Source organism: Mastigoproctus giganteus, chromosome 1 (genome assembly GCF_048544385.1).
Source record: "Mastigoproctus giganteus isolate SK-2022 chromosome 1, ASM4854438v1, whole genome shotgun sequence".
Lineage (NCBI taxonomy): Eukaryota > Metazoa > Arthropoda > Arachnida > Uropygi > Thelyphonidae > Mastigoproctus > Mastigoproctus giganteus.
The window spans coordinates 75,544,800-75,566,786 of NC_143575.1; the positions used below are offsets into that span (position 1 = coordinate 75,544,800).

General features: G+C 38.0%; 1 protein-coding gene across 1 annotated transcript in view; it reads left to right on the top strand.

Annotated features, from left to right (window-relative positions):
* LOC150090898 (nicotinamide riboside kinase 1) overlaps window positions 1-21,987 on the top strand; it is a 147,125-nt gene that overhangs the window by 112,147 nt on the left and 12,991 nt on the right. The window contains exon 5 of the mRNA XM_090376792.1: window positions 13,656-13,727. Coding sequence (XP_090232918.1) covers window positions 13,656-13,727 — 72 coding nt within the window. The remainder of the gene's footprint in view (window positions 1-13,655; window positions 13,728-21,987) is intronic.

Genomic DNA, 21,987 nt, shown 5'->3' on the forward strand with positions numbered 1-21,987 from the left:
AAAGTATTAGTAACCAATTACATCGGTACCTTCGTATGCCCCCTACCATGCAGACCTAAACCCAATTGAGTTAATATGGGACTGATAAAGCAGTATGTTGTATTTCATAATCTGTCTTTTAAATTAGATGACGTTAATTCATTATATGAACAAAAAAGCAGCTGACATTGGTATTTCAGAATGGAAAGAATGATGAAAACATGTTATTGAGATTGAAAGGTTATATTTTTCCCACATCTGGAATGGTGCCCCCATAACCTCTCTCTCAGGCTTCTTGACTTCATTCAAAAGAGGGCAGTTAGATTAATTAATGACCCATCTCTTACAAAATCTCTCCACTGTCTGTTTCATAGACATTCTGTTTCTGTTGGATGCCTTTTCTATAGATACTTCCTTGGGCACTGTTCTTCTGAATTGACCTCTCTCACTCTTCCCCCCCCCTTCTGTTTTCCGGAACAACCCCCCTTCATACGTATTTCCTGAAAATTATAATATACAGAAATTCAAGTCTAATGTCAACAGATATCTTTTTATTTCTTCTCACTCTTCAACCCACTTATGATACTAAGTACTGTACTGTAGTTTCTAATACTGTTTGTGTTTGGGATTTTCATTAAAAAAAAAATAATAAATATGGATAAAAAGTTAGGAGTAAGTGAAGAATAATCCTAACTTGATTTAAAAACAGAGACTGCAAGAGAGGATGAAATCAATTTCCAGGCATCAATAAATTCTGATTAAGTTCGCTTAAAAAAAAAAAAAAAAAGACCTAACACACATGCATGATATATCAGTAGTAAAATTAAGTATTTTTATAATTTACAATTAATAGTATATGAAAAATTGTTGCAAGTATTAATGTATATGATATGTTTATTTTATTTGTTTTGATTTCTTTTTATTAATAAAATAATTGAATTAATGAATTTTTTTCAAAATAAGATGTTTCCCAGAAAACAATTAATAGCATTTTTAAATACAGCAGAGTTTCAATTTACCAGTAGCGGATTAACCGGGACACTTCAAGGCTCCAAAGTAAAATATATATATATATATATATCCACTGGAAATCATAAAATTCAAGTAATAAATAGAATAAGTATAAACAGATGTTTTGCAAGTTGTAAATAAGTGACAAGAAGCGGGTGTTATAAGTTGTGATTGGGAGATGAATGTACCTATTATCTTGCAACCCTCACTGTCTTTACACCAGCCCTCAAAAAAAAACAATAGAAAGAGAACCAAAATTTAGTTTGTTTAGTGCATTGCGTGGATTTTTGTGTTCCTTCGCACCGCAAAAAAAGACAAATTTTTGTCTCGTTATTTATGTTAGGAGTGTCAATATTTTTTTATAGTAAATATTTTTTCGTTTAGAAATCGCAAAAATGATGGGTAAACACAAAAGAGTTGTGCTTTCAATTGAATAAAAACTTGAAATTATTCAAAATTTTGAAAACGGTGCATCCATTAAATCTTTAATGAACCATTATTAATGTTGGTGACCAGCGGTGGACTGGGTCAAAAATTCTTACTGGGGAAAACTTGTAGTGGCCTAATACTAGTGTTCATGGCTATATTGTTTGTGGCCAAAATCACATCTGCCTCCATTGGTCTCCGGCCTATTGGGGTTTCCCCGGTAAGTCTTATGGCCAGCCTGCCTCTGTTGGTGACCAAACCATACATGACATCGTAAAAAATAAAGGGAAGCTATTAGATTTTGCAGGCACATCAGATAGCGTTAAAGGTGTGACCATTAGGAAAACGAGCAACAGTCTACATACAAGGACCTCGACAAGGCAACGGTGTTGTGGTTTAGTCAACAAAGAGCAGAAGGCATTCCAACAGTCTACATACAAGGACCTCGACAAGGCAACGGTGTTGTGGTTTAGTCAACAAAGAGCAGAAGGCATTCCAGTCTCTGGGGCAGTTTGTGCAGCCAAGGCAAAATATTTTTTCGATGAATTAAAATTGCAGGGTGATTGGTGACCAAACCATACATGACATCGTAAAAAATAAAGGGAAGCTATTAGATTTTGCAGGCACGTCAGACTGCGTTAAAGGTATGACTGGGTGCTTGACATGGTTTAAAGAAAGGCATGGTATTTGCCAAATTGCCATTCAAGGTGAAAAACTAAGTGGTGATACACCAGCCACCCAAGAATTCCCCAGTGAGTTTCAAAAATTTATTGAAACCAGTGAACTTGTGCCCTAGCAAATTTACAATGCCAATGAAACAGGATTGTACTGGAAATGTCTTTCTTCAAAAACTTTGGTTTACAAAACCGAGGTAAAAGCTCCAGGCCATAGAATGCAAAAGCAAAGATTGACAGTTCTTTGCTGTGCTAATGCCGCCAAGTTTTATTCCTTGAAACTCTGCATAATTGGAACAGCAAAACAACCATTGGTTTTCTCAAATACTGTTGATCACTACAATAATAAGTCAGCCTGGATAGGCAAGGGAATATTTTCCAGTTGGTTTAGAACTAAATTCGCCTTCGGTGCACCGTGCACCAGCATCTGGCTTTACTGGACTTGCCACAGAAAGTCATCCTGCTATTAGACAATGCACCAAGTCATCCTAATGAGGAAATACTAAAATCAGAAGATGGAAATATTTATCCTCCAATGTGACAGCTTTAATACACGTGGATTAAGGTGTTATCCAACAAATGAAAGCAATTTATCTTAGAAATTTATCTCTCAAAGTTAGCGGAAGAAAATGATTGTGATTTACTGACATTTTGGAAAAACCTGACTGTATTTGATGCGATTTACAAAGTTTCAACAGCATGATTAAACAATAAAATTTTACTGGAAACAATGAAGGATTCCTAGAATTTGAAGAAAACTCCGAAGACCTGGTACCAGAAATGTTATGAAATTTGCAACAATTGGGGGGTGTGGGGATGTCGATGAGCAGTCAATTCATGATTGACTTAATTCTGACAAAGATTTAGCTGGCAATGAAGTACTAAATGATGAATAAATTTTACATCATGTAACGACTACTACACACCACTAAGCAATGACGATGAACCTGATGAAGAGTTGATGTTGACTTAAAAATTAGCCACAGTGTTGCTTTAAACGATGCAGAAGCACTTCTTGATACCTGGAGCAGCAAGATGATAGTGTTCTGTTGGAAAAAATGGTTCCAAAAATGGTTTCAAAGTGCCATTCGTCAAAAAGTTGCAAAAGGAAAAAAAAAACAATCTATATTTACGTAATTTTTTTAGTGAATTGATGTTCACTTATTTCTCCTATTTTTGTAAAGTTAAAATATTATATTAAAAACAAAACATGTTTTAAAGATATCAACAGACTTTTTAAGTTAAAACAAAAATCTTGTAAAAAAAATTGTGAAAATTACTGTGCACTCCCGTCGTCAGCCTTTGCCAGCTGACGCAAGCACATATCATTACCTTAGGGTATGTTTTTATACCTATGTAAGCACTGTATTGGACACACAAGTAGTGCATGGTAAATTTCATTTTTTATCTATTGCCATATTTTTTAGGTACGTTGCTGAACATTTTTAGATATTTTTGAATTAACTGGGCAATCAATTATCCAGGATTTGATTTTTACTATCTATCCGGAAATCAAGAGTCTATTGTATTTTTCAAAATGCTATTAATTGGTGATGCCAAAACACGAAAGTAAATATTGTAACTCTTCTCATTGGTGTGAATGGATAAGCAAGAAAACGTGATCACTTTTGAAATGCTGTTGTTTGTTTGTTACTGAAGTGATGATTCAGAGCATAGTAATAAACTCCAGCATGTTACTGAAACTATAGTATCAAAATTCCTGGGGAGAGAGACCCTAGACATGACAGAAGAAAATGAAATAAAGGCATCTTTTTAACTGATTGGAGTCTGCTACTCTGTCCATGTGGAATCTTTATGGACTGAGCATTGAAATTTCAGTATGCCATGTCTCTGAAGAAATTTTTCCTCCTCTAGTGCTACTGGTTTGATGACATACAATCCAGAAAATTGCTGGAAATAAAACTAATGCTAGTTACCATACTTTGTCAAAATAAGGACTTATTATGGGGTTTAGTATTAATGAGGTCAAATGATGCAAGGAAGTGAACTTATTCTACTTAAGCCAACAAAAAAAATCCCCGAGTCAATCACAATGTGCATATTTAAAAAAAATATTAACAATCTAGTTCTGCATTTAACCTTCTTAAGGACCCTGTACCTCAACTACTTTGGGAGGCAGCTTATTCCCAGTGAACAATGATATGCTCCAAGAAGGGGAATTTCATAAGATTTAATATCTGTTGCATCCCAAAATTTTATATTTTTTCTCCCCTTATCTCACCTGTCGCCGACCGGGCTAGCCGGGTGGGTAAAGTGCTTGCCTGGCAACCCAAAGGTTGCAGGTTCAAATCCGCCTCAGGCTTGGATCAAAGTACTGCAAAAGCCTTGGGAGGTGCATTATGGGCAGAGGCGCATCGGCTTCTGCCCACAGAAGCCGATGCGCCAACAACTACCAAAAAAAAAAAAAAAAATCTCACCTGTCGACATGAAAATACCACTCTTGTTCATTCTACTTATTCCTTTAAGGCCTTTAACACTTTTATCAGGTCACCCTTGAGGTGGGTAGTCTCTAGGCTCTGTAGTTCATATCTTCTAACACTCCTCGTGGCACTTTCATCTACTTCAGTTGCCCTTCTTTAAAAGACCCACCTAAAAAGTCCCACTGAAGGACATTTTTAGGTGAGGCTTCCAGAGACCTGAATGAATATTTCAAATGTGATATCACCATCATTTTATAAAGAGGAATAATACTATCTTTTTTATTACTGGCAAAGGTTTATTGATCATTGGTAGTACACTCTGAGCCTTCCCCCTCTTTTCCATAAAAATAAACTCTGTAGCAAAACAAATGCCAAATACAGTGGACACAGTCCTCCACATAGATGATTTCAGTATTTCTTGCCACTCTCACAACATGTGAACAATAGAATCTCAGCTGCAAGGAGCAATTAATAAAGTTCTCAAATGGGCCCAAAACAACAACTTCTGAATCTCCACACAAAAGACAGTCTGGATACATTTCTGTAGGAGGCAAAATCTACACCCATACCAAAACATAGCAAAATTGGCATGGCAGCAATCTTCCCCAACTTAGTTTTAGCACAACTTCCTATTGAATGTAGCATTTATACAGCAGAACTACAAGCAGTACAGTTAGCCCTAAACCAAATATAGTATAAGACACTCACACACTGTCTGATTTTTACAGATTCCCTCAGTGTAATACAAACTTTACACCATGGCACTGAGAACAATAACCTGGTCCTGAGACATATTCAAAACACACTACATATGCTTACTAGATGGAATCAAACAGTAAAACTCTGTTGGATTCTGGGGCACATTGGAATCAAGGAGAATGAAGAAGCAGAGAGCAGTGAAAATGGCAGCATGCATTGTAAGTCTGGCCTTTAAAGTGCTATATGCAGACTATAAATATTACATCAAAATTTGTAGTAAGAGACAATGGCAACAGAAATGGATAAACAATTTCACAATAAACTTTTTGATGCCTACATCCTTAGAATGAAAGGTTCTCCCTGGTGCAATAAATGCCAAATGCTGCACAGTGGCATAACTAGAAAAAGTGGGCCCCAATGCAAAGTTTAGTGTGGGCCCCAGTGAAAATATTTGTTTTGGTAAAAATAAAAAATTAACAATACAAGCGGTAAATGTGTATTTAAAATCTTTATTAATACAATATAAAAACAAAAACAATATTAAATTCTGTAAATATAAAAATGAAAAATAAATTCTGAAAATTAAATGAAGTAATATATTGACTTACGTAATTTAGAATGGTTTTTGTCTAGATTTGGCATTGGCAAAATCATTAATTAATTTAGAAACGTCCATTCTTTCAGCTTCTTGCACTTCTATGCTAAGCAGTGCTAGCACTGATAGACATTGTTGTCCCATGGTGTTTCTCAAATAATTTTTAATTAATTTTAATTTCGAGAAAGAGTGTTCCACAGTTGATACAGTAACCGGAATTGTAAAAAATAATATTGATAAGGAGCACACTTCTGAAAAACTAGCATTCATATTGTAGTATGTATTTTACTATGACTAGTTCTGCAAATTGGCAAATAGTTTTAATTTTTTAAATTTTACTTTTTAGTGACTTTACACAAAGTAGTAATTGCATTGAAAATGATCTGAAAAGCCACTTGAAAATTTCTTTTGCGCCTTCTCTGTGTTTTTTTATAATGGGATTTTCATTTGTTTGGATTAATAGAGTTGGAGTAAGAAATGCAAACAAGTCAAGTTTTTAAATTTTACTTTTTAGTGACTTTACACAAAGTAGTAATTGCATTGAAAATGATCTGAAAAGCCACTTGAAAATTTCTTTTGTGCCTTCTCTGTGTTTTTTTATAATGGAATTTTCATTTGTTTGGATTAATAGAGTTGGAGTAAGAAATGCAAACAAGTCAGAAAATGTATTTAGTCTTTGAAACTTTTGCGCAGTTGGGTAGTCACTAAGTCAATTACACGATAAAAAATGTTAATTTTAACACGTTCCTGCTGTGGTGTTTATTTAACATGAGGCCTGAGAGACAGACAGACTCATGACTTTTATTTCTCAAATGACGACTATGTTTTTTTTTTTCATAATTCGGTTCATTTAAGTGAAAATAACACAATATGTGCAAGAAAAATGGGCTGTCATTTGTTTTTCATGAAAATTTGATAGCACCCACCCATGGTTTGCCCTGCCCTGTGGCAATGAATGGGGATAAGCGCCAATGTGCATGCTCGAATTACTTCCTGGTACCGCCATGAGCATTGTTTTCCAATTTGTTTGTACTCTATGAGACTGAATAGTTATTTCTTCCATATTGACTTCATTTCAAATATGTGCATGTGTGGAGAACATTTCGTTTATCGCTATAATCTAGAGATCGAGTTAAACTCTTTAGATATTTCAAATTTTCATTTGTCGTATTTATAGATACCTATTTCTAAGAAGTTTTGAAATGAACCCCTCCTCTTTTTATGGAAAACGAGCTAAATACGAATGTTTGATGAATATAGTGATGATTCAGATGTATCTCTTTTGAAAGAAAGAGGTGCCCAAAAACATGATGAAAATCATCCAGGAATATCGAGAACAGAGTTGGATTTGTGGACAAAAGAGAAGTCACAATATTTCTTTAGTGATGAATCCAATGATGGGTCAGAATTAGATGATTTAGACCTACATTCCAATTACAGTGATGGTGATGATAAGATCCAAACCTCAGAAGAATCTGATGAAAGTGATGAATATCATGAAATCAGTGATTAAATAATGACCCAGATTCTCAAGTAATCTCCAATGCATCTAAGTCTGAAAATGTTATTTGGAAAGAGGTAGGGAAAACTAAAATTTCATTTAATGAATATAATAAAGATGTTGAAATCCTTGTTGATGTTGATTTGAACCAACTTTACCACATATACAAACTGTTTCTAACTGACGATATCCTTCAGATGATGGTGACTGAAAACAACAGATGTGCACAGTACTGTTTGTCATCAGCAGCTAGTAATATATGAACACCCAAAAAGAAGAAAGTTGATTGGAGACTAACCACTGGACCAGAAATGGAAAAATTTCTTGGAATATTATTGATGATGGGAATTGTTCATGTCCCAGATATAAGATTATACTGGTCAAAAAAAGATTTATACTTGAATAATCTCATTAGGAAATCTATGAGTAGAGATCTTTTCCTAGATCTGCTGAAATATTGGCATTTCTCTGACAATGAAACTGCCAATGGACAAGACCATCTCAACAAAATCAGAATTTTATTAGATAAAGCCAATAGGAATTTTCAAAGTGTGTTAAAGCCAGGAAAAAACTTGGTCATTGATGAAAGTTTGATCCCTTGGCGTGGAAGACTACTCTTTCACCAGTATATCCCTAACAAATCTCATAAATATGGGATCAAATTTTATAAATTATGTTTGTCCAAGGGATATACTCATGAAATCTCTATTTATACTGGAAAGGGTGATTCAGTGGACGGTAAAGCATTAGCAATAGTATTAGTAGAGGCATTTGATGCAAGAAAGCAAGCTTATGCAGCATCAGCCAAAAAAAAAATTAATTAATTAATTTAAAAAAATAAATAAATAACCACTTCCACTTCACCCCTCTGTTCGTTCGAAATGCCTGTCCAGCTGAGCCTTAAACTTAATTTAGGCTATCAACTTCCACGACAAGGGATGGAAGTCTGTTCCACCAACCAACCACACGCTGGCTAAAAGTAAATTTCCGCACGTCTATCCTACATCTGTCTTTCCTCAATTTGAATTTATGCCCTCTCAGGTGATTATTCTGAGCAGAGGGAGAATCCCATCAGCATTGAGCATGCTCAAATCATTCAAGGCTTTATACACCTCTATCAGGTCACCTCGCTGGTGCCTAGTCTCTAGACACTGTAATTTGCAAAACTTAAAAGCCATTCTTCGTAAGAGCACCCCTTTGTTCTATTCAATACTCTTGTTGCCCTTCTCTGTACTCGTTCCAGCAGCTCTACATCCTTCTTGAAATGAGGCCTCCAGGCCTGTATACAGTACTCTAGGTGTGGTCTGACCATTGCCTTATACAAGGGAATAATCACCTCATTATCCCTTCTAGAAAAGTTCCTATATATCATTGACAATACACCATGAGCTACTCTTGCTGCCCGTCTGCACTGCTCAGAGAACTTCATATCTGCCTGCACAACCACCCCAGGTCCTTTTCATTCTCTACCGCTGCCAGTGTAGTACCACAGAGTTGATATGTTGCTCTGGGGTTGCTGTTTCCCATATGTAGTACTTTACATTTGTCAATGTTAAACTTCATTTGCCACCTCTCAGCCCATCTGCTCAACCTTTCCAGATCCTGTTGCAGCAGCATAGTGTCAGTAGTGTCCTTGACAACCCTGCCAACCTTCGTATCGTCTGCAAACTTGGACATTAAGCTTGATATACCATAATCAATATCATTTATAAATACAGAAAACAATAATGGACCCAATACTGAACCCTGAGGGACTCCACTAATAACAATAGTCCACGATGAGCAGTGTCCATTGATTACCACTCTGTCTTTTCCCTCTCAACCACCCCTTTATCCATAGCAGTAATTTGCCTCCAATGCCACACTGCTCCAATTTGTGCAGCAGCCATGTGCAACAGTATCAAAAGCCTTTCTAAGATCCAAGTATATAATATCAAAGTTATTCCCTGCATCCAGTTCTTTTGTGACTGCATCATAGTATCCAATCAAATTGGTCAGGCAAGACTTCCCCTTAACAAAACCATGCTGTGTCCGAGCTATAACTGAAGTCTTGTCTAGATGATCCTACAGTGCTTCTTTAACCAGTGCCTCGATTAATTTTCCGGGAACAGAAGTTAAACTCGCAGGTCTATAATTACTTGTGTCAGCCTTTGATCCTCCTTTGTGAATTGGGGTCACATTTGCACATCTCCAGTCCATGGGTACCTCCCCTGAGTCCAAGGAAGCTCTCATAATTATGGCTAAGGGTTTGCTTACTTTCTTTGCTGCCTCCTTTAATATAACTGGATAGATCCCATCCACCCCAGGTGCCTTTCTTGTGTTTATCTTCAACAATTTCTCCTCCACTTTACTCTCAGACACTGTACTAAAGGACATTACCATTCCGTCTCAATGAAACTGATGGCTAATCTGCTCAATGAAGGATGTTCTTTATTCACATAATTTTTGCACGAGTTTCCCTCTAGTACAAGAGTTATTAGAAAAGAAAACCGTTTTCTGTGGGACTCTAAGGAGCAATCGAAAAGGAATACCAAGGAATATTACAGGAAAAAAAATGAAACAGGGAGACATAATCGCTCTTGAGAATAACAAAGGAGTGAAAATCATGAAATGGATCGATAAAAGACCAGTAATGGTGCTAATAACATGCAAAACTCATCGGTGTAAAATTATTGAGACAGGAAGGAACAATAGAAAGGGAGAAAAAATCAAGAAACCTGATGTTATTATCAGCTACAATCAAGCGAAGAAGGGAGTGAATATATCTGACCAAATGGCGTCATATTATAGTAGCCTGTGTAAAACTATAAAATGATATAAAAAAGCTGCAGTGGAGATAATCTTTAGTACCATGCTAGTCATTGCATGGGTGGTACAGAGTAAATTTGGGACTAATAATCGTCCATCCATCCTTCAATTCTGAGAAAGTATAATATACAGTTTATTGAATAGCGAGACTACTACAAAAGTAACAAAGGCACCTTGCAGGATTCATATTTTTTGTAAAATGGAAGGTCAAGCAAGGAAAGTTAGGAAACGTTGCAGGGAGTGTTACAAGAAAATTTCTGAAAAAGAAGGAAAGAAAGAAGCAGACCGGAGGGCAAAAAAAGTTAATACATTTTGTCAATATTGTGAAAATCAACCCACTTTGTGTATGGGATGCTTCGGCATAATTCACTGTAAACAAAAATAATCATATTTTAAATAAAACTGTCAACTGTTGGTTCCTTTTTCTATTCCAACTACTATGATTTTATATACCCCACAAAAACCTCAATAAATAAAAAATATTGATCCTGGGCTGTCACTTGGTGAATAAATATATATGGAGGACGGGTGAATCCAATAAAATGCTTAAACACTGGGCTTAATGCCAAAACTGAATACAAGACTCATAGCACAACAAGACACATGTGGGTTGCAACGTCCAATGATAATTAGCTGCAACAACCCACCGGTGGATCGCTTTGCCCAGTGGACATTTGGGCAGCGATCCACCAGTGGGTTGCCCCAATGTTAAATTTTTAAAGAGCAGTTCTACATTTTCAAATCGGTAGTCCTCTGTCAGTTCATAAAAATGTTTCTTAACAAATCACCTCCATTCATTTGCAAATTGAAAAGGTATACCCCATTTCTGCGCAATAGATGATGCTTCCTTGATGATCTTTTCAAATTCATTTCTTAATTTTTTTCACTTGGTTATACGATGTTCCTGTGCTCAATGCAGCTTGACCTATATCCATATTCTTTATTTGCAAAATCATTAATGTTGAACTAATAGTCGACAAGATTTTTTCTATCAGAACGGTGGTTAACACAAAATCAAAATTTTCATTATTATTTTCAATCCGGACGGCTTCCAACTTTTCATTGCTTTTTGACAATTGTGTAATAATTTTATTTAATGCCATTAGCAAATTGGAAAATCTCAATTTTATAGCAATTATAGATGAAAGTTGACAAAAACTGTTATTTTTAGGCCACCTGAATAATTAAATTTATCTGCCGTGCTGTGTGTCTTATGTCTGTTAATTTTATGTGTTCTATGGTCAATTTGTCTGTTTTGCTGGATGAAAAACCCCCAGTTTCTGGAGGGGAAACCTTGCTATCTACACCTGAATTAGTCGGTCCCATGGAGTGAAAAAAGCCTATTAAAGTTCCTCGCGTCATTGACAGGATTCGAACCCAGGCCTTTTCCACCTGGTGTGGGGAGGATGGTGACGATACCACTGTGCTACACATACAGATGATGCAAGCTGACTAGACCAACAAGCTGGATTTAATTTCTTTAATACAATATCGTGCCAGGGACTTTTTTGACATATAAACTGCAGAGGCAAAAGTTCCCCCAGGCCTAACTGCATATTCCCCCAGTAATACTCAGAAATATTACAGGTGCAATAGTAATACTATACTCAATAATAATGACCCCCAATAAATGGGCCTCTACTCTCAATAAGTGGGCTCCTATTCCTGCAGTCGCAAATTCTTAAAAACTACCCTGGAAGCAGCAGCTATGCTAATACCATTTCATTGCGGTTTCGCTTGTGGTGCAGCTAGCTAACATTAACATGCTTCATGTGAAAAAAATTATTGTTCATAGATAGTAAATTTTATCATAAACATAACTAAAAAAACTAGCATTTTTACTCAGTTAAATTTTTTTCTGTTTCGGGCAGGAAGGCAGTGGGCTCCCCTTTTGGTCATGGGCTCCATGCACTGCATTGTCATTGTTATGCCACTGGCTGCAGACAATCAAGCACTGGATCCTAAACTATCTGTTCTTTGCAAGAGAAAGAAAAATAGCTTTTAGGTCACTGACCCAACTCCCAGGCACACTTAACTTGCACCACACTTTGAGTAATAGAAATAATGTATCAGAAGTCTTTGACCATCAAAAATTAATAAAACACTATAAACTCAAGCAGTTGCCCCTGACATTTCAAAGGCTTTTGATCATGTTTGATATCAAGGTCTTCTAAATAAGTTTCCATCTTATCTTATGGTTTGCCACTTTTTTTTTTTAAATTGGGTATCCAGTTTTCTCTCAGACTGCTCACTGTGGGTGCTGGTAGACAACTCTCTGTCTTCTGACTTCTCCACTAATGCAGGTGTCCCCCAAGGTACAGTTCTTTCTCCTATATCACTTGTATATTAATGGCCTTTCATTGACCGAAAATCCTATCCATAGTTTTGCCGATGATGGTACATTGCATTTCACCTTTCTGTTTGAGAAACTGTCCTCTGCACAAACTTCTTCACCTTCTCAAATATCCACTACCAATTCCTTAAATGCTGATCTCCAGGTAATTCTCCAGTGGGGCAAAAATAACTTAATTGATTTCAGTCCTTTAAAACTCAATCCTGTCTTATATATCACAAAACAGATTCTTCTGCTCCTATGCTTATCTTTGATGACACTGATTTCTAGACAAGATTACATTTCTGTATTGGGGATTGCCCTAACTTCTAATTTCTCTTGGCATAAGCGCATTACAAATATTCCTTTCTCTGTATTGAAAAAACTCGGTTTTCTCTTTTGCTCTCAGCATTACTTTTCTTCCAAACAGCTATTTACTCTGTACAAATCACAAATCTGACCTACCATGCAATGTTGTTCCCACATCAGGGGTAGTGCCCCCAAAACCTCTCTCTCTCTCTCTGGCTTCTAGATTCTGTTCAAAAGTGGGCAGTTAGGTTAATTAATGACTCATCTGTAACTAATTTTCTCCACTCTCTGTCTCATAGATGTTTTGTTTCTGCTGCAAACCTTTTTCATAGATACTTCCATGAGCACTGTTCTTCTGAATTGGCTTCTATAATTCTGCTCTCTCTTCCAAACCAGTCTGAACATGTGCCACATTCCAGTCAATATTTTTACTGTCCAACTTCAAAGTCATAGAACCAATTTTTCTTTTTCTTCTTCCCCATTTATTCCTTCAGCTACCATTTTCTGGAACAATCTCCCTTCATACATATTTCCTGAAAATTACAATCTACAGAAATTCAAGTCTAATATCAACAAATATCTTTTTTCATATTCTCAGCCTTCAACCCATGCGTGTTACTAAGTACAATAGGTTCTAATACCTCTCATGATAGGAGACTTCATAAAAAAAAAATACTAATAATAATTTTACACAATCTTATTCATTTGAACCCCGTCTCCGAATTTTGTAAAAAATCAGATACCTTGTTCTTTAGTTATAAGCAAATGCACATGAACTTTCTGTTTTGTAAAAGTAAAAAAGAAATACAGTGTACATTATCATTACAAAAAAACAGCATTGCTACTAACTGTATTTATTTATTGAACATGTATTTTTTAGGCCATTCCAGCAGATTTTTCATAAGAAATACTTTCTCACACTTTCAGAAGAGCAGTGTTTCAAGCGAAGATGGTTAGTATTTTTATATGCAAGTTCCCAGATGTTTATTTAGTATCATTCATGCCATTTACCTGTTTCTTCCTTGTAATTGAAAATGCTTAATCCTTTCTTAAGTGCAGGTTTTCTGGTCTGTATGCATGAAACTTTGAATGAATTTTTTGAGGAATTTGGAAGTATGTAAAAGTTTTGTGTACATAAAAACTGTGCACATAAATTACTTCATAACATAAAAATATATACATACATAAAAAACATGTACATTAAAAACAAAAAATTGTGTACCTAAATTGCTTCAAAAAATGAATGGAGTTAAGAGTGGGATTATTATAAAAAATAAAATTAAAATGTCATTAAAAAATGGGAGGGAGTATGAGAAAATTGTAAAAAAATAGAAACTTGTTTTTGGTTATTGTTTATTTGCAGCAATATCCTGTACATTTTATATATGTATTGTTTGATTCAATTTCCTCAGTTTCTTGAATCTGAATTCCAGAGAATTTCTTCGAGTTGGCTTATATAAGTCCACATGCTTGAATCTTGTTCAAAAGATACTTTTTTTTTTTTTTTTTTGTTAAATACAGTTGACAGAGAGAAGCCTACCATAGAGTTTCAATAACAAATCACATGTATGGATACATATATGTGATTTGTTGATACTTCATTAAAAGAACTTTCAAAACTACAAAATGTCAACTATATATACATTTGGTTCCTTGCATAAAGAAATATGCATACTTGTGAATGAGTTAATAACCATATAGGATGAATGAGTTAATAACCGTATTGTGAATGAGTTAATAACCATATAGGTTAATAACCATTTGGCAAGTAGTATAGGTTAATAACCATTTGGCAAGTAGTATAGGTTAATAACCATTTGGCAAGTAGTATACTTTGTATACTACTTGCCAAATGGAGTCAGCATAGCAGTTGAAAAACTTTGCCTGTTGTTTAAACCAGCACTTTTCAAACTTCTATTGGTCATGGAACTCAAATATCTTTAAAAGGAAATAGAAAAGAATTTCAAAAGAACTGATAAGAAAAATAATTATATTTTAATGAAAATTTTGAAAGGTTACTTGAAATTTGCTTAATGTCAGAATTTTTTACAACTAAAAAAAAAATGAAACTATTGGTTGTGATGTGTGTCTGGTTTATTTTGTATTTTTACAGATTGTACATGTGGGTTATTTTTATATAAAAATACTTATAAAGATATCAGTATTTTTGCTTAAACAGAAATATTAAAGGCAATGTCTTTTTGTCAAGCATAGATGGCTGCAACCTGGATTTCTTGTACACTAAGACTGGATTAAACTTGCTCCTTTTTGACTCTCTCGGGAAGCTAGTTTTGGTGGCTGTACCTGTTTATGGCACAGAACAGAACAGGAGAATCTTTTCTCCTATTCTTCTTCATGTAAAATGCCTAAATTTTCTGGGAAATAGTTGAGAAGAGAGTGCAAGAAGGGTACCTTAGCACTCAAATTGCAGCCTAGTTTTCCGAATTTCTCTAGCATGGGACTCATAATTATCTCATCTGTGTGTTTATTTCAAGCATCCCTTTCAGTTTGGTTCATGGATTCTTCAAGTACAGTCTAGCAGCAGCTTGCAGATTTGATGTGTAACAAAATTTGATTTTTTGTATTCAAGCAATGGAAATTTATGCAAACATACTTCAAACAATTTTCTTCTTTATTCATTTCTTGTATGAACTGTTTCATTAAACATAACTTTATGTGCAATGGAGGCAACAGTACTTTCTTTTTATCTATTAGTGTCTTATCTTTAATGTTCTTTGAGTGTGGTGTTACAAACTGTCTTGGTGGCCAGAGTTTTGTTTCCTTGATCTGATTAGCAGCAGTTACTCTTCTTGCATTCAGAATCTGCAGATACTAGGTGGTAGATGACTCTCAGTGCAATACCACAACTTTGCTTATTGGAGGCTTGAAGTGGTGAAACCCATGTTTATTCTCCAGAGCAAAGCTCTGGCAATCCACACCCCATCTTTTCTATGATGCAGTATGATTGAGGTCTTTTGAGATTATGTTAGGTATAATGGCAAGATCCAATCTTCCTACATTTCAAAGGTACAGCTCTAAAATGGTGTTCACATGCTGGCTGCTAGATAGTTCAAGGAAGTGAACCTATTGCTAACTCTTTAGGAGGCTTCTGGATCAGCTAGTATATAATCTCGCTGCCTCTATTCTGCTGGTGAATGGATGGAGTCTGATGAGTGAATATGTGGGGGGTTGTGGGGATATTGTCAAGGAGCTGGGTATATTCATGCCTTGTGTATGCCAAATTTATCTGTGATGATCTCTTCTCCAGTGGAGCCTGGCTCTCGTGGCCATTTTCAATCTTTGTGTTGTTTGGCATTACAAGAATGCAAAGTGGAACGATCTGCAAGATCTTCCATTAGTAGATTCTTCAGAAGGTGAGCAATCGTTTGTGTCTGATGTTCATCATAAAACAGTAGCTTAGGAATACACACTTCTACAGATAACTACATAATACAGTTATGAGCAAAAACATAAAATATCATGCCACCAGGAGCATCGAATAAAGAAAGTAAGTCAACCCACGGTCACTTATTGTGCTTTTGATTTTCTGAAAATTAAATCTAGTTTAAATTTAAAAATACAAATGTAATGCTTGTTAGTTAAGGTTAGAGAGGCAGTGAGAGAAAACATGCCTCCTCCTTGATCTAATTATCAGCAGTGATCACAGTATATGGAATTTAGGTAAGGATAAGGATATGGAATTTAGGTAAGGAACTTAGATAAGTTGAGGGTCTGACAGTACCTGGGATTTCTCCCATCTCCGCGTATGTTCTCTGTATCAGACAAGCCAGAGATTTAAAAGTGTGTGGGATATGTACTATGTAGTTTGTTGTGCCCATTGTTCGTCCAGCCTGTTAGCCGCTGGGCCCCTAGTGAGACCTGACATTACCAATACTCGCCACAGGGAGGCCGGCCAGGTGTTACCAATATTTGTACTCTGGCGGGTCCTGCCACTTACTTTCCTGGGATTTCAGTGGCTAGAACCGGAAACAAAAATCACTGTTGAAATTAGTGATACTTAAGTTAGTATTAATAGTATGCAATGTGGGGCTGTGCGGTAAAAGTGAGTTTTAAAAACCAAATTGATTCGGGCAAGAATTTTGATGTTCTCTTTTAATTTTAATATGTAAGGCTAAACGCTGTGCAAGACAAAAGTTTGGGGGAGGCTGAAGACTGGGGGGAAGAAATTGGAAGTAAGGGGCCGACAGAGTAGATGGCCCCTGCAGGTAGTGAGGCACGCCTATGCCCCACCAGGGTGAGAAAATTTGGGAGGGGAGGAGAGGCAAGCCTCTCCTCCCCTCCACAGGAGTTTGGAAAGAAAGATCTGCTCAAGAGAGTGCAGATTTGGGTCGCCAATAAGCTGTCCCGTTGGTGGTATTTATGCCTCTTGTGGTTAGACAATATATTGTCACTTGTCTTTTTCCAGTGCATTTTGTAGTCAGTCCAAGGTCTGTATAGTCGGCTCCTCTGTGTCGTCTTGCTGCTATTTGCATGTTTGTTTTGTCTCATTCCATTAAGGTCTTCTGTATATGGTGGTTAGTGTTTGGCGCCTGGTAAATAATCCCTGGACAAAATCAGTTATGGCTAAGTATTCCTCTTGTGTATCTAGTAGGGCGCCTCCGTAGCCAGGTGGAAAGGAGCAGCAGTGCGTAGCACACGCTTCTTGATTAGACCGGGGTTCGAGCCCGTTACCACCAAATACGGAGGATGTGGAAAGGTCAGGGAATGACCACCGCATATTGCAGAGCAATATGGCCTTAGTTGCTAATGCTCCTAAAAACCAAAAAATAACAATAACAATATATATCTAGTAGATGTGACTCAAGATCCTTCGGTAGATAGTGAACTCTAGTTATTAGTCTGCATCTAAGGTCTTTGTATTGGGCACACTCAAACATAATGTTCACCCAGCTTTCTTGTTCCCCGCAAGTACAGCACGGGTCCTCCATTATTCCCAATGCTGTAAGCTTTGCATTGAAAACCCCATGACCCATAAGGAGGTAGGTCTTGTAAAGTCCAGGTTGCAGCCAAGTTGGGAGAATGGGGTATACTCTGTCTACGTCCGGGATGAACTTTTTGGTGATATTCCCTTTTGTTGTGTTTGTCCAACGGTATTGCCAGGTTTGTTTTAGGTATTTCTGCAGCCTGTTCTTTTCAGCCTTGTGGGTTGCGCTGTTATCCACTGTGTAGTCTAGGTGGGTGTAAGGTATTCCTTTGGTTATATAATAGGTTATTCCAGTGCGTATGATGTCCGGGTCAAGGGGAAGGGCTCTGGCCAAGACATGAAGGGCAACAGTACTAGTGGTGCTGCAGGCTCTGGTAATGGTTAACAGGATAATTCTATGGATTGAGGCATAAATTAATACCTATAAGTTGACGGGATAAGAAAGTCATATAACGTAACTCGGAGATAATATTTGATACCGAAATACATATATATAGTGTTATAACTGCATTGGGATATAGATTTAGGGTTATATTTTGTATTGAAATTTTATTGAACTTGAATAGAAAGCAAAAGGCTCAAACTAGTGGACGTGCTGTGGCTCGGGGGAGAACTGAGGGGGGGGAGCGGTTGTCATTGCCATTGCCTGTCATTAACAACCCTGCCAACCTTTGTATCATCTGCAAACTTCGACATTAAGCCTGATATACCTTCATCAATATCATTGATAAATATACAAAACAACAGTGGACCCAACACTGAACCTTGAGGGACCCCACTAATAACATTAGTCCACGAAGACTAGCACCCATTGATTACCATCCTCTGTCTTCTCCCACTTAACCATCCTTTTATCCATTGTAGCAACTTACCCTTAATACCATTCTGCTCCAATTTGTACAATAACCTTCCATGCGCAACAGTGTCAAAAGCTTTCCTGAAATCCAAATATATGATATCAAAATTATTTTTTGCATCCAGTTCCTTTGTAACCACATCATAATATCTTATCATATTTGTCAGACAAGACTTTCCCTTAACAAACCCATGCTGTGTCTGAATTATTGCTGCAGTCTTGTCTAGATGATCCTGCAATGCATCTTTAACCAGTGACCCATTATTTTATCCGGAACAGAAGTTAAACTAACTGGTCTGTAATTACTCGTGTCACCCTTCGATCCCCCTTTGTGAATTGGGGATACATTTGCACATCTCCAGTCCGTGGGGACCTTCCCTGAGTCCAAGGATGCTCTCATAATTATTGCTAAGGGTCTGCTTAGTTGCTTTGCCGTCTCCTTTAATATAACTGGATAGATCCCATCCACCCCAGGTGCTTTTCTTATGTTTAACTTCAAGTAAAACATAAGAAAGGCTTAAGTACACGACGTTTAAGTCCCCAGTCTATTGGTTATATATATAAGGTATGTTCATGTCAGATGGCACCTGTAATTTCTCCCATCTGCACGTGTGTTTACTGTATCGAGGACAGTACACTCTCAAGCCAGAGACTTGAAAGAATGTGGACCATGTCTGTGCAGTGTGATGTGATGTGTTGTGTTGTGCCTGATGCCGCCCATACCTCGCCATGTGGAGGCTAGCCAGAATCATAAGTTGCTCTGGCAGGTCCTGCCACCTAGTTTCCTTCGATTTCAGTGGGTAGGACCTCAAAAAAAAAAAAAAAAAAAAAAATCTATGCATTTGACGTTAATTCTTAATAAGATTGCTGTTAGTAAATTGCTGGCCAACTAGCGATTCAACCTCTCTAGTGTTCAACCCCCAAGGTTGAATGCAAGCGCGATGTTTTAAAAGGCCTAATAAGTCGGGCAGAATTTTGTTGTTATTAAATTTAGATGTGTGGGCTATATGTTAGATGAAAGATAATAGTGGAGGGAGGGGAGGCTGAAGACTGGGGGGGTAGAAGTAGAAGTAAGGAGTCAATAGAGGAGATGACACCAGCTAGGCAGTGTGGCATGCCCATGCTGCAGGGGGAAGTTTGGATGGCAAGCAGGGGAGACGAAGAAGAGTTATCTCCCCTCCCATGGATAGGGTATACAGGTAGAGTGGAGGGAGGCTGAAGACGGGGGTGAAAGGCAGAAGTATGGGGACGATAGAGAAGGCGATCCCAGGTGGTCAGTGAGGCAGACCAATGCCTCACCAGACGAAGAGATGGATCGGCAGGGGAGGGAAGAAACAGAATGTCTCCTCTCCCTCCTGCCAGGGTTAGGGAATTAAAGATGAATAGGGTTAAGGTACCCCATTCAGCTCGCCATATAGCATTTGCAGCAAAGCTGCTGGTGGTCCTAGTCCGTTCCCAGGAGTGATCAGACTGAAGCGTGATCGTTCATGGGATGGTTCCCATCTGTTCTGCAGTCTTGACAGTCAAGTGGTCCGGGTTTGCTTGTTGCCGTTGGTGGGGTCTTTCTTGTGTCATTTCCCATCCATGTGGTATTTGTGTCAATGTCGTTTATACAGTCATTTCTCATTGATTCGACTTTAGGTCCACTTCAGGGTTTAGTACCTTGATTATCGGAGGCCACTGGGTTCCAGGCGTCTTCTGCGGGATGATTGCCTTCGAGGTTTGTTCATTTCCTTATTGTGTCAGTGGTTGGTTGCAGTTTGCTGCGATAAGAGCTCTCCATCCTGTGAACAGGGCCAGTGCATAGCTGGAGAAAGGCTGATATTCTTCCCTAGTGTCCAAGATGTGGTGCTCCTGGATGTATGCTAGATACTGTATTTTTGTGATGAATTCACTGCGGAGGTCGTCATATTGCTGGTAATCAAGCATGAGGTGCTGCCAGCTCTCCAGCCCCCTGCAGGTGCAGATGGGCTCTTCCTATATTTTAAGTAGGGATAGCTTTGCATTCAGAGCTCCATGTCTTGTCAGTAGGTATGTTACTTGTAGGCCCGGGGAAAACCAGGGTGGGAAGTTCGGAAAAACCCGGCCAATGTTGGGCAGAAACTTTCTGGTGATTTCGCCTTTTTGCGAGGTGGCCCATCTATCCTGCCACACCTGCAGCAGGTGAGCATGCAGTTTTTTCTTTTCCATAGTCTTGCTGTTGATGATGTCAGTGGTGAATCCCAAACATGTCTGTGGATAATAGTGGAGGGATACCCTTGTCCAGGTCGTGTGTGAGGCCCCGTTGAATGATCTCTAAGTCCAGTGGGAGGACAACAGCAAGGACTTGCAGGGCATGCATGCTCACTGTGCTGCAAGCTCGAGTAATGGTCAGAAGGATTGATTGGTGAATCGAGTCAATGATTCATTTATTGACAACAGTTGTGGCTTTGTGATACCATGCGCCAGATGCATACATGACTATTAGGGTGAAGATGGTTTTATAGAAAAGACGTAGTACCTGTCTGTCTAGGCCCCAGTCTCTGCGAGTGACTCTGGCAACCAATGCAGTGTACCGTCTGACTTTTGTGCGCGAGTATTTCAGGTGGTCCTGAAATGATAGATTCGGATCTAGAATCATGCCTAGGTACTTTAGCTGCTTTGAGAATTTAATTGTTTTCTGGTCAATCTTGATTTGCGGAGGCCACCTGAGGTTGAGGCACCCCTTGAGCAGAATGGAGGTTGTCTTTGCAGGGGATATTCTTAAGTTGATTTTGCTTTGCCCATTCCTGAAGGGTGGACAGAGTCCTGTTTGCCAATGTCTCCAGTTGTGCCCTTGAGTCTGCTGACACTGTTAGTGAGAGGTCGTTAGCAAAGGCCTGTGATTTTTATCTCGTCAAGGTCTATGGCTAGGAAGGAGTCCATTACTACGTTCCACAGTAGTGGTCTAAGGACCGAACCCTGTGGACAGCCGCAAAATGTATTCTTGGAGAGGGTCCCATAGGGAGCAACAATCCTGATGGATCTGTTTGTGAGGTAGCTCTTGATGACGCTGTAGAAGTTGCCTGGGATCCCAGCAACCCGAAGCCTTGCCAAGACACTTGGCCACCAAAGTGAGTCGAACGCCCCAGAAAAGTCCACGGCAATCACAAGGAAATACTTCTTGTTGCATCTTCGTACTTGTTCTTGTAGGTGTGTTAAGGCTTCCACGGCTGAGCGACCCCACTGAAGCCAAATTGGTTGGGCGAGGCCAGGCCAGCCCTGTCATAATATTGCTGTATTCATCCATAGAGGAGGCATTCAAGTAGTTTACTTGCAACTGTGAGAAGTGCAATCAGTCTGTACGACTCTGGGAGGTGTGGTGGTTTGGTCAGATTTTTCAGGATTACTTTGACGTTTGCTTACTTCCACGAGGTTGGGAAGGTGCCACAG